The following is a 13,848-nucleotide window of genomic DNA, read 5'->3' as shown; positions in this document are numbered from 1 at the left end:
AAACTTGAAGGAACCCTGACTTGAATTTTGTTATTGTTGTTGTTCTTCCAATGACCACACGATGTCGCCAACGAGTAAGGAACAGCAGTGCAACAGCAGTAATGATGTCCAAGTAATCCTCTGCCGTCGCTATTTTCCTCAGTAACGAGAACCGCTGGATCCTCTGCATTATTTTAGCGTGCTCTCTTGCTTTGCATATCTCAACTAAGTCAGGATTTGTTTATATACTCGTATAAAATAAGGCTTCAGTGACTCGTGATGGATGAAAAGCGCAGAGCATCCTGTCAGTATGGATCCCTGGAATGCACGAAATGGAAAACAGATGTGGACCAAACAGGTATCCCTACACCTGTCACTGTATCAAAACCTGTCAGAACACTTGCATTTTCTTGTCCATTGGACTTTGTGCAGATTGAATGCTACAGGTGGAACTTCTGCTCGTGTAGAGATTGGGTTCAGGTTAAAATAGATGTTATGCTGAGATCTGAAAACAGCTCATAGTTTAGCCATTAGTAACTTAAATGTTCTACATTTGTCTTTGGAGATTGTGTGGATTGAAATTATGGTATTAATAGTAACAGTTACAAAGAGAGATGTATGAAGGGGATTCGGGATAGAAGAAAGAACGTGTCTTTCCCGGTGCTGATGTTGAGTTTGTCATATTGGCTTCATTAAATTTGCTTAACTGTGTGTACCCCTCTGCTCTTCTAGCACAGGGCAGTGAACCTTCTGCTGTCTCTTAATACTGAACCGTACTAATAGAGTTTTGCTAAATAATCTTATGGAGATCATCAGGGTAAAGCAACTGTGGTCCACTCAAATAAGCAATTCCATTTTGTTTTATTTAAACTAAGCTACTAAAATGCTACAGTAAAACCCTGTTAATTTGTTACCGTAGCCTACCATATGTGTATGATGAAAACTTGTAAATTTTTAGTTATATTTTACCGTAAAAATAGGCTAATGACCACAATTTATGAAGAAAAACAGTGAAAGGACATCTGTTGAAGTCTCAGCGTGACACAGAACTTTTTGCAAGCATTTGTAATCTAGATGTTAGTGTCTTTTCAGTACCTTAAGATGCCTGTTGATGGTTTGGAAATACAGACGGTCAAGTGAGCCAAATAAGAAAGGGGAAAAGGTCAAATTCATACCATTAATATCAGCGAGTAAGACAAGAAATGTATTGCATGTTGTTCTTCTGGCTTGTAGAAAGTACAGGAATACGAAAGGGCTGTTTAATCTGTTTAAAACACACACACACACACACACACATTACAATGTTAATACATACTCTAATAGTATATAAATAATACAAGAATAACAGTGCAAACAATACTGATCAGGCATAGCATTATGACCACTGACAGTTGAAGTGAATAACACTGATTATCTCTTCAATACGACACCTGTTAGTGGGTGGGATATATTAGGCAGCAAGTGAACATTTTGTCCTCAAAGTTGATGTGTTTGAAGCAGGAAAAATGGGCAAGCATAAGGATTTGAGCAAGTTTGAGAAGGGCCAAATTGTGATGGCTAGACGACTGGGTCAGAGGGTCTCCAAAACTGCAGCTCTTGTGGGGTGTTCCCGGTATGCAGTGGTCAGTATCTATCAAAAGTTGTCACGGTATGTCAAAAAGTGAAGCGAGGATCCAAGTGCAGATAAGGAATTTATTAAATAATAAACAAAATAAAACTACAAACAAAAACTCCCCGTGGGGGAAAACAAGGCAGGCATAATCAAAAACATAACACAGGGGAAACATAGACAACGATCGACACAGACTGCAAACAAGTGGGAACTAATAAAGGGAAACTAATCAAGGGGGAACAGGTGGGAGAACTCAAACAATAATCAGATAACAAGTGGGAGGGATCAGACAATGACAAGAGCACATGGCCCAAAATAACAAAACACCCATGTGCAACACAAGACAGGACAGGCATGTGACATTACCCCCTCCCTACGGAGCGGCTACCAGACGCTCCATCAGACCAGGGTGGGGGACGGGAAGGACAGACCAGGGCGGGGCGGGAGTGACAGACCAGGGCGGGACGGGAGGGACAGACCAGGGCGGGACGGGAGGGACAGACCAGGGCGGGACGGGAGGGACAGACCAGGGCAAAGACAGTCCAACGGGCGGCCAGGGCGGAGACGACAGTCCAACGGCCGACCAGGGCGGAGACGACCCCTCGGGCGGCCAGGGCGGAGACGACCCCTCGGGCGGTCTGGGCGGAGACGACCCCTCGGGCGGCCTGGGCGGAGACGACCCCTCGGGCGGCCAGGGCGGCGACGACCCCTCGGGCGGCCAGGGCGGCGACGACCCCTCGGGCGGCCAGGGCGGCGACGACCCCTCGGGCGGCCAGGGCGGCGACGACCCCTCGGGCTGCAAGGGCTGCGACGACCCCTCGGGCGGCCTGGGCTGCGACGACCCCTCGGGCGGCCTGGGCGGAGACGACCCCTCGGGCGGCCTGGGCGGAGACGACCCCTCGGGCGGCCTGGGCGGAGACGACCCCTCGGGCGGCCTGGGCGGAGACGACCCCTCGGGCGGCCAGGGCGGCGACGACCCCTCGGGCGGCCAGGGCGGCGACGACCCCTCGGGCTGCAAGGGCTGCGACGACCCCTCGGGCGGTGTAACTGGCACCAACGGCTCAGGCACTGGAACTGGCACCAACGGCTCAGGCACTGGAACTGGCACCAACGGCTCAGGCACAGGAACTGGCACCAACGGCTCAGGCACTGGAACTGGCACCAACGGCTCAGGCACTGGAACTGGCACCAACGGCTCAGGCCCTGGAACTGGCACCAACGGCTCCGGCTCTGGAACTGACACCAACGGCTCCGGCTCTGGAACTGGCACCACCGGCTCAGGAACTGGAACAGACACTGGCTCCGGCTCAGGAACAGACACTGGCTGCGGCTCAGGAACAGACACTGGCTGCGGCTCAGGAACAAACACTGGCTCTGGCTCAGGAACAGACACTGGCTCTGGCTCCGGCTCAGGGACAGACACTGGCTCTGGCTCCGGCTCAGGGACAGACACTGGCTCTGGCTCCGGCTCAGGAACAGACACTGGCTCCGGCTCCGGAACAGACACTGGCTCCGGCTCAGGAACAGACACGGGCTCCGGCTCAGGAACAGACACGGGCTCCGGCTCAGGAACAGACACGGGCTCCGGCTCAGGAACAGACACGGGCTCCGGCTCAGGAACAGGAACAGACATCACCGGCTCAGGAACAGACACTGGCTCCGGCTCAGGAACAGGAACAGACATCACCGGCTCAGGAACAGACACCACCGGCCCAGGAACAGACACCACCGGCTCAGGAACAGACACCACCGGCTCAAGTGTGTGCGTAGCCCACACACACCACATGGCTGTGGCCATAATGGCCAGTGTCGCGGTCACTGAGGGCTCAGGCTCAGGAACAGACACCACCGGCTCAGACACAGGCTCGACGGCGGCCATCTTGTCAGGGGACACAGGCTCGGCAGGCGTGACGTAAACAGGCTCGGCGGCGGCCATCTTGTCCGAAGACACAGGCTCGACGGCGGCCATCTTGTCAGGGGACACAGGCTCGGCAGGCGTGACGTGAACAGGCTCGGCGGCGGCCATCTTGTCCGAAGACACAGGCTCGGCAGGCGTGACGTGAACAGGCTCGGCGGCGGCCATCCTGTCCGAAGACCCAGGCTCGGCAGATGTGACTTGAACAGGCTCGGCGGCAGCGACGATCATCTTGTCCGAAGACATAGGCTCAGGAACAGTCTCTGGCTGGGCAGACGTGACGTGAACAGTCTCTGGCTGGGCAGACGTGACGTGAACAGTCTCTGGCTGGGCAGACGTGACGTGAACAGTCTCTGGCTGGGCAGACGTGACCTGAACAGTCTCTGGCTGGGCAGACGTGACGTGCTTCCTCTTCCTCCTCCGCCTCCGGACCACCGGACTCGAGACCACCGAATCCGGGACCATCGAAACTGGGACCCCCGGAACTGGAACCACCGGACTCGGGACCACCGGAACTGGGACCACCGGAACTGGGATCACCGGCACTGGAACCTTCTTAGCAGGGGGTTTACAGTGACGCTCTAAGGAATTAACTAATTCCTCAAACGTCAGATGTCTCAGGGCTCTCATGACCATAAAGTCGATGGGTTCATCAAGGGCGTAATTAAACAAATCCTTCATAGCCATAACCCCAAGCCCCAGTCCCTCTGCAGCAGCGCAGAACCTCAATGAAAACTCTCGGATGTCAGTCCCCTTCTGACGAAGGGAACTCAACACACAAAATCTCTCGATGCGTTCAAAATGAGGGCAGGAAATAGGAGGCTGGAGTGAATCCTTCCGCTGAATCCTCTTCATGGTCGATCGTTCTGTCACGGTATGTCAAAAAGTGAAGCGAGGATCCAAGTGCAGGTAAGGAATTTATTAAATAATAAACAAAATAAAACTACAAACAAAAACTCCCCGTGGGGGAAAACAAGGCAGGCATAATCAAAAACATAACACAGGGGAAACATAGACAACGATCGACACAGACTGCAAACAAGTGGGAACTAATAAAGGGAAACTAATCAAGGGGGAACAGGTGGGAGAACTCAAACAATAATCAGATAACAAGTGGGAGGGATCAGACAATGACAAGAGCACATGGCCCAAAATAACAAAACACCCATGTGCAACACAAGACAGGACAGGCATGTGACAAAAGTGGTCCAAGGAAGGAACAGTGGTGAACCGGAGACATGGTCATGGGTGGCCAAGGCTCATTGATGCGCGTGGGGAGCTAAGGCTGGCCCGTGTGGTCCGATCCAACAGACAAGCTACTGTAGCTCAAATTGCTTAAGAAGTTAATTCTGGTTCTGATAGAAAGGTGTCAGAATAAACAGTGCATCGCAGTTTGTTGCGTATGGGGCTGCATAGCCGCAGACCAGTCAGGGTGCCCATGTTGACCCCTGTCCACCGCCGAAAGCGCCAACAGTGAGCAACAGAACTGGACCACGGAGCAATGGAAGGAGGTGGCCTGGTCTGATGAATCATGTTTTCTTTTACATCACGTGGATGGCCGGGTGCATGTGCGTCGCTTACTTGGGGAACACATGGCTACAGGATGCACTATGGGAAGAAGGCAAGCTGGCGGAGGCAGTGTGATGCTTTGGGCAATGTTTTCCTGGGAAACCTTGGGTACTGCCATCCATGTGGAGGTTACTTTGACACGTACCACCTACCTAAGCATTGTTACAGACCATGTACACCCTTTCATGGAAACTGTATCCTGGTGGCTGTGGCCTCTTTCAGCAGGATAATGCAGAGACGACCTCCCAAGATGGAAGTGTGGGTCTGAACTCTGAAGGCCAGAGGGCGAGCTGGAGCGACCGAGTGTGGAGGCGGAACCTGAGGGAGGGCTGAGCGTGGGCCGTAGTCAAAGGGTTGGAGGGCCGGAGAGCAGTGGAAAGTTCTGGAATCGAGGGCAGGAGGAGCGCAGGAGCCAGGGTGACAGGTCGAGGAGGAGCGAGGTCCGCTGAGGCTGTAGGCAGAGACACAGGCTCTTCTCGCCCAGGAGGAGATGGCTCCCAGCAGGCCCGAGGTGGAACCACGTCACTGAGAAGAGGAGAGGACACAGATGGATTGGTGATAGACAGTGATGACTGTGTGGCAGGAGTGGCTGAGGACGAAACTGGAGAATTATAAATAGTCCAATGAGACCAGTCAAATCTTTTATAGTGGTTAAGAGCGATGGTGGGACAGGGAGGCTGGGCGGGACTGACGAGACAGATGAAGAAGATTCTGCGAACAAGATGGTAAGGGGTAATACTGAATTATTTTCTCTCACAGTCAATATTTAGTGCTGCCAGAGTCTCACTCTCAGTGGCGGGAAGGCAGACGGGGCTCTCATCCTTGCCCTCTGATTCCACAAACACTCCCTTGGCGGCAGATGGCGCAACTCAGGCTCCGTGGCGATGTTCAGCTCACACACCTTCAAGGGTGTTGGCTCACAGTTCGTGGCAGAGAAAGGCTCGACGTCTGCGGACTTATGCTGCTCCACACAGTCCGATGGGCCCGGGCTGGGCACTGGGTTGGGAGTGGGGCAGGTAACATCATCCACGGTGAATGCAGATCCACAGGATACCAGCACCCGCTCCACAAAGGCGGCAAAGCTCCCTCGAGGAGCCTCCCCGTACAACTGCTCTCGTATTGATCTGTTCAGTCCAGTGAGCAGAAACGAGATGAGGCAGTCGTCCCGGGAAAGTCGTTAGGTAGGCCAGATCGAGGAAATCCTCTAGGTGAGTTCTCCCTGCTCAAGGCACAGTAGCTTCACAGCAGGGATGTTCATAACAAACGAAAACAGGCAAACCACTTACTTTCACTTTCCGTCGAGTCTTCTGTCATGGGTTGTGTGGTGCAAGACAAACACACAACGATAAAGATGAAGTATAACAGGTTTTAATAATCCACAAGGCAAATTTCAACTTAGAATAGCAGTCCACGTACACAGTGACGAAAGCCCACAATGAATATTATATTATTTGTTATTATTATTTGAATATTTCTCCAAATAATATAGAGCGTCTTCATTTGTTTTCTAGTAACAGACCACTGTATATTGGTCAGGGCTGCGTTTGTCAAAAGCATTGTGAGCTAAGTAGCCTAGAAATCTAGATGCACCCTAGCGGCAGCAAAATTTATTTTGCAGCCAGGGTAGTCTAGCAACTCTCCGCTGACTTTCGGAGCTGTAAAAACCTAAATTGGGTCAGGCCAATCACATCGTGTATAGAGTAGACAGGGCGGGCTTAAAGGGTTAGTTCACCCAAAAATGAAAATTCTGTCAGTAATTACTCACCCTCATGTTGTTCCAACCGCGTAAGACCTTCGTTCATCTTCGGAACACAAATTAAGATATTTTTGATGAAATCTGAGTGCTGGATCACTTCTCCATAGGCTGCTAGGTGACCGAAACTTGCTGGCCCAGAAAAGTTATTAAAGAGATCGTTAATATAGTCCAAGTGACTACAGTGGCTCAATCTTAAGTATATCAAGCGACGAAAATACTTTTTGTGCGCAAAAACAAACAAAAATAACGACTTTATTCCACTATTCATTTCCTTCTCTCTGGGCCTCTAGTTGGTTCACGTAGTGTTTTTGCGCTGCGCGTCTGTGTTACACGTCACCACGTAGGCTCACTATTGGCCGACGCTGGTCATGTGTGTGATGCGTGTTGACGTGCAACACAGACGCGCAGCGCAAAAACACTACGAGGCCCAGAGAGAAGGAAATGAATAGTGGAATAAAGTCGTTATTTTTGTCTGTTTTTGCACACAAAAAGTATTATCGTCGCTTGATATACTTAAGATTAAGCCACTGTAGTCACTTGGACTATATTAACGATCTCTTTAATAACTTTTCTGGGCCAGCAAGTTTCGGCTTGCTCCTAGCAGCCTATGGAGAAGTGATCCAGCACTCAGATTTCATCAAAAATATCTTAATTTATGTTCCGAAGATGAACGAAGGTCTTACGCGGTTGGAACAACATGGGGGTGAGTAATTACTGACAGAATTTTCATTTTTGGGTGAACTAACCCTTTAACATAATGACAACAGAGTTGTGACGGTTCCCTGCTACTTGAAAACAAAAAGTGGCGGCTGCTGCTGGCGAACAGTCTTTCAAATCGGCTTTGGCCGCGACTCTGGATGACTTGGAGTTAAGTTTTTCTTTGAGAAAAGAGCAAAGAACGGCACTTAAGTCATTCTTAAAAAAGGAAGATGTGTTCGTAGTTTTGCCGGTCAACTAACGTTAGCTCCACTGTTGGGAAAACGCTGTGGTTGGTTGTAGCGCTGTCCTATTGCGTGCAGAGGGAATTTGAAAAACAGCCGTTTATCCCGCCCCTCGGATTGAGCCGTGTCTATGGCATAGGTCTATGGTGAGTTGCCAGACCTAACATCTTGATGTAGGTCTGGCTTGCCAGGCTATGAGCTAAGTTGATCGTAGAGACAATTGGTGCCAATGGTTCTACAATCCACTTAGGCTTATGATGCTTTTGATATTGTTGGCCTGTTGTTGGTTTGATTGCTTCTGTTTTCCTCAATTCTAATTTGCCTTTGATGAAAGCATCTGATTAAATGTAAATGTAAACTGACAGAACATATTAGCCTCAGCCTTGCATAATGGTTACCATGCCACTCATGAGAAAGTAGCAGTGACATTACCAATTGTAGGATCAGGCGAAGAGTTATGCTAGGCCTCTTGCAAGTAATAATTTGTTGTCTGACAGCCGAGGCTGGTAACCTCGATATGCTGCAATTTTCTGCTGCTGCTAAAGCTTTGATTCATTGGTGCAGGAGGGATATGGATGAAGTTGGTGAAGAGGTTTAAGAGGTTAAGAATCTATTAAAGAAAAGGAAGAAGGTAGTAATGATAGACCTGAAGGAATTGTATAGGTTTACTTTACACTTGCACTTCCTTTACGTGTGCTATTTAAAGAGGCTCAGTGGTTGTTTATTGATTGATGCATCTTCAAATGTACCTCACTTTTCAGAAACTCTCCACAAGCACTGCTAATCTTAAAAGAGAAGACAAATATATGTTCTATAGAACGCAATTTGAGCTGTATTCATCTCCTTGTGGTTGTGATCAGTGTGGTTTCAGTCCAGATCTTCTTGTTTCTGTGTTTACAGAGGCAGATGTGGTCTCAATGGCGGACTCTACTACCACAGTGGGAGACATTGAGGGGGAACTCTGTAAGATTGAACGGATCAGAGACATTTTGGTCAGGAGGGAATCTGAGCTCAGATACATGTGAGTAAACTGATTTTAACATGTAAATACCTATAATATATACTTAACGTTTAATTAAAAAATTTAGGCATAGCCTACATGAATTTCAGAATTTCATCTTTTTTCCTTTTTTTTGTTTGCCATTTATTAAGAGTAGTGTTAGTTCTGGCAAGCTAGTTAGTCAAAAACTCGCATCAGCTGACTCTCAGCTGATCCATGTCTACCTATAGGAATACAACACCTATCACTGTATACATATATAAGCTCCTTCAGTATTATTAGCAGCTATCGCGTTCTCAGGAGCTAATTACCCTCCTCAATCCCCAGTTCCTCCTTTCGTGCAGTCAGTATTTGGCCTTCTGAATGCCCTTTGAATCAGAATAAATTATCGAATCATGTTGTACTTAAAATCTTGAATTAATGATATCTGCAATACATTCATGTTGGTTCTGTTCTGTTTACCCTAGGGGGGGTATGGGGGGTATGGGGGGTATGGGGGGGAGGGGGGGGGGGGGGGGGGGTATTGCTGTTCTTGCCCAGAAAAGAACCATACCTCCAATCCAAACTATATGCTGTAGCAAATTAGCTCAAAAGATATATATATATATTTTAACAGATTATAATTAATTATAAATATTTGAATTATTTTTAGAATTGACTGTAGCAGAATTAATAGTACAATTAATTAATCAGTTCATCCATTGAACAGAAAGCATAATCAATTATTAATTCTAGGAAATATATTATCTTCCTGGCCAAGAAAGAATAACTTTTTCCAACTAAAGTAAATAAAGTACTAGCAGGGCAATAGCATAGGTATCGCTAGATCAAGATGTTTAAGTGACTTTGATATTTTTGTGAGTGGCAAACACAGAGACTATAAAGCGTGGATATAATGGTTTAATAAACGAAACTACGGTAGGCCACACACAACTAAACTAAGCAAAGATTGTATACAGAATCAAGAAAGTAAAGAAAAGTGAAGAAAGAGAGAGAAGAAAAGAGAATGGCAAGATTACAATCTGTTAACCACAACCTACGAGAAACATCAAAGAATCAGGGTCACCTTAAAGGGGCACAATAACTTAGAAACGCATCTAAAGGCGGGTATTTGCATTGACTTCGGTTGCTGAACAAGTCCAGATGCAGGAGATTCTTAATGATTTTGCCAGGAGTGCGCTGAAGTGTGCAGTTGGGTTCTTGGGGTGGTCCACGTTGCATCCAAAGAAATTAACTTGGTCCATGTTGAATCCAAAGAAATTAACTTGAAGATGAAGTTGCCGGAAGGAGACAGGAAAATGTTGTCTCAAAGAGATTGAGCAAAGATCTGAACTAATCAGACACTCTTAAAGGTCCTCTCAGTTCACAGCCATTTGGTGAGGTGACCAATCATAGATGACTGGGAGAAAGTCTTTGTTCCATCTTATCCCCATTTGCATGTTCATGCTGGCATGGAGAATTTGTGCAGTCTTTACACAAAAGTATGGTAAAAAATAGCATGATGCAATTTATCATAACATATTGTACACCATTTATTATAAAATCAAAAGAGGATTCTTTTGATACCAAGAAAGAGGGGATTTGAAGATGTTAAAGCAGTTATACATCATCTTTGGATATCAACATTAGAAGTTACTCTAACCCTAACTAAAGAATAATTACTAGGCTAATAAAACATAGGGACATGCATAAAACACAGGATAAATACTATAAACATTTGGAAACGTTTGTGGGTAAGAATGGAGTAAATGTCCTTGTGTATTGGAAGTTTATCTCTATAGTCTTTGACCAAATGGCTCGTGCCGTCTGGTCTCCTGTGCTGTCTTTGAGGGTTGCAGACACAGTCTCTTGCTGAGATCGTTCAGGGAAACAGAGGTGATAACGGTCTTTGAAGAGAACTGGTTTGAGGGCAGATGACAACAGGGGAGAGGGGGAATGTTTTATGATGTCTAGAGCATTTTGATTAAGTCCATTCGTGACAATGCTAATGGTCAATCGTATTTGAGGATAGTGGTCCTGACAGAAATGTATTTATTTTGTAGGTAGCAATGTAATAAATGTGCCCAGATCACCCTGCCTGGATTTATTTTGTGATAATATCCTGCTGACTGTAGATTATACCTTACATAATAATATTTATGTTTGATTTTTTTTTGTACATCAAACACTTTTTGAGTTGAAAGTGTAGCCATGTTATTGTTTTTGATTAACAGATTATTATAATTAATATAAAAATTATATATCATATTATAATATTAATATAATTGTCAGGGTTGGTGGCTGTAGAAATCGCATGACCAAGGAGAATTTAACCAGAATTATATTTAATAGCACCGTCAAACAGTCAACAGAGGCGGGAGGGGGCTCAGGTGGAGGATATGGAGTTGGACAGAGATGTAACCAATCAGGGGCAGGCTGAACAGTCCATGGGGGAGTGGAGGGAAGGAGGAGCCAGTGAGAAGCCAGGAGCAGGAGGAGCCAGGCGGGCACCCAAAGTGCAGCCAGGACGATGTCCCACGGCGGAGTTTAGGGAGGGAGAAGCCAAGGTGGAGGTTTAAATGATGACACCAGGGGGATGACTAATTGAGATAGAGCCAATGGAAGAGGAGACCAGGGTGCAGACAGAGAGCTGAAGTGATCACACAACACCAATGGCTCTGGAGACTGAGGCGGAGACACATCGACGAGCATCCGAGGTGAAACCAGGGCACTGGAGGAATGTGGCTGAGCGACCAAGGACCAAGTTGGAGCTGGAGAGAAGGCGGAGCCCCACAGAGCCTAAGAGGTGGAGGGACAAAGCGTAGCTGAAGGCCCGTAAGTCCGCGGTGCAGACAGGGTGACAGCTGACTAAGGCGTAGCCGGAGGGACGAGGGAGCCCGGTGAAGCCATAAGGACGATGGTCCCAGGTGGAGCCAAGGGAGGGAGGAGCCAAGGAGGAGCTGACAGGCCGGGGTGGAGTGATGGGCTCAGAGGCTGGAGGCAGAGCCAGGGGATCCTCTTAGCTGGGCAGAGCTAGGTAGGTCCACACAACAGAGTGGTATTAGAGGAGAAGTCGAGGGGCTGAAGGGAATCAGCGGAGGTGGGGCTGACAGACTGGCTGATTTTGGAAGAGGAGGTGGGAGAGGGAGGCTGGGTGGAACCCTGGAGACAGGAGACTTTGAGCTGGGTGGAACCAGCGGGAACACATGAGACTTTGAGCTGGGTGGATCCAATGGAGACACAGAAGACTTAGAGCTGGGTGGGACCAGTGGGGATGGGAGAATATGCTCTTCATAAATCTTCATAAATATTTGCAAAGGCCAGCTGCAGCTCACTCAATCACAGTTTTGTCGGCTCATGCTCCTGGTCAGACTCTATGTGGGGTTTGGGCGATGTTTGGCTCAGTCCTCATCTTTGGCACTGGCTCATGTAGAGCAGCAGACTCGGGCTCTCCATCTGCGGGGGGCTCTAATGTTAGCTCCATGTAGTGTGTGGGCAGTGGCTGGCTGGACTCTGGGTCCAGAGTAGGGCATGTCATCCTCAGCAGGACAGATGGCGAATGCGATGAAATCTTCCCGAGGACTGTTCACTTCGAACCGCTCGCTGAGGCTGGTGGGGTAAAAAAAAGTGAAAGGTCCTTTTGCTCAAGGCAGAGCAGTTGGATGGCCGGCAGGTCAATAGTGAAGGGGGAGAAAAAAGCCTCAAAAATAAATCCAGTCTTGGTTCGGTTGGTGGCTATAGAAAACACACGACCAAGGAGATTTCAACCAGCTTTATATTTAAAAATAGAAAGAAAGAAAAAATAATAAAAATTCAAAAAAATATTTTTTCCAAACTTTTGACCAGTATATGTGAAATGAAATGTAGTCTTATGATGGCAAAGCTGAAGTTTCAGCATCATTACTCACATGATCCTTCAGAAATCATTCTAATATGCTGATTTGGTGCTTTGATGAATAGAAAGTTTAAAAGAACAGTATTTATTTGAAATAGAAATCTTTTGTAACAATATAAATGCCTTTACTGTCATATTTGATCAGTGTCATGGCATAATAAATATATTATTTTCTTTTTTAAATTACCGCATTACTTTTGAAATGGTAGTGTATTTGTGTCAGGGTTCTGTCACTTCAGTCTAGTTCATTTCTTGGTTTTATGACAGAGCTCTCACACTTGTCTCGTCTTTGTCTGAGTGCGCAGTTTCGAGGGTGCTCGAGCCGTGCACTCACTTGTCTACGTGCCTTGTTACATGTGCGGGGCATGGTGTTTGGATCCCGGCACGTCAGTCTAGTTTGGTTTCAGTTCTGTGTCGGGGTTCAGATATCCATGCTCCGTGTGTTTGTTTTCTGTTGTGAGCGAACGGAATGGGCTTTCACTCGTTCTCGTGCGCTCTGTCTTGTCTCGTGAGCGTGCGGTTTCGAGTTTACTCGAGCCGTACGCTCTTCTGTCTGCGTGTGTTGTATCCTGTGTAGCACGCGGTTCGTGTTTACGTCGGCCGCGTGCTTTCATGTCATGTTTTGTCTTTTGCTGTGTAGCACACAGCTTGTGTTTTACACTAGCTGTGTGCTTTCATGTTGTCATGTTTTATGTGAACACGTGGCTTATGATTGTCCTCATTGGCTGCATGTTCATGTCTGGTTTTGTGTAAGCACATGGCTTGTGATTTGTTTTACTGGCCATGTGCTTGTGTTTTTGTCATGTTTGGTGTGAGCACATGGCTTGTCACTTTTCCTTGTGCCATGTGCTCTCCTGTCTATTGTCTAACCCCACCCAACTTGTTACCTGATTATTTGGCTCATTTGCCCCACCTGTCCTCCCTCGTTACCTGCCTTGTTTGCTCCCTATTTATTCTCCCTGTGTTTGCAGCATGGGCGTCGGACGCAAAAAAAAAAGTGGGTGGGTCCTCCCCCAGAAAAATGTTACTAATGCCATTTCATGTATTCTGATGCCTTTTAATTAAACAAGTAAACTAAACTTGCCTCCACGTCGTGCATTAATGCACAGCTATCCGTGGATTAACCTGCTGATCCCATGGTCATTTGCCAGCATTGACAACTTAAAGCTGTTATTGATGTTTGCAACACAATATTTGACTGG

General features: G+C 47.4%; 2 protein-coding genes across 2 annotated transcripts in view; one reads left to right on the top strand and one right to left on the bottom strand.

Annotated features, from left to right (window-relative positions):
• The window catches only part of LOC311091899 (retinol dehydrogenase 8), a 239,871-nt gene that overhangs the window by 31,730 nt on the left and 194,293 nt on the right, over positions 1 to 13,848 (bottom strand). The window lies entirely within an intron of this gene.
• Positions 98 to 13,848, top strand: part of pik3r6a (phosphoinositide-3-kinase, regulatory subunit 6a) — a 31,579-nt gene continuing 17,828 nt past the window's right edge. Inside the window, exons 1-2 of the mRNA XM_084128042.1 lie at positions 98 to 337; positions 8,673 to 8,793. Of these exons, the coding sequence (XP_083984168.1) occupies positions 259 to 337; positions 8,673 to 8,793 (200 nt within the window). The 5' untranslated portion in view covers positions 98 to 258. The remainder of the gene's footprint in view (positions 338 to 8,672; positions 8,794 to 13,848) is intronic.

The sequence above is a fragment of the Abramis brama genome, assembly GCF_963993115.1.
Source record: "Abramis brama genome assembly, chromosome: 11".
NCBI classification, from domain to species: domain Eukaryota; kingdom Metazoa; phylum Chordata; class Actinopteri; order Cypriniformes; family Leuciscidae; genus Abramis; species Abramis brama.
The sequence above is the reverse complement of the archived record's forward strand: the minus strand, read 5'-3'. Positions and strand labels throughout refer to the sequence as shown.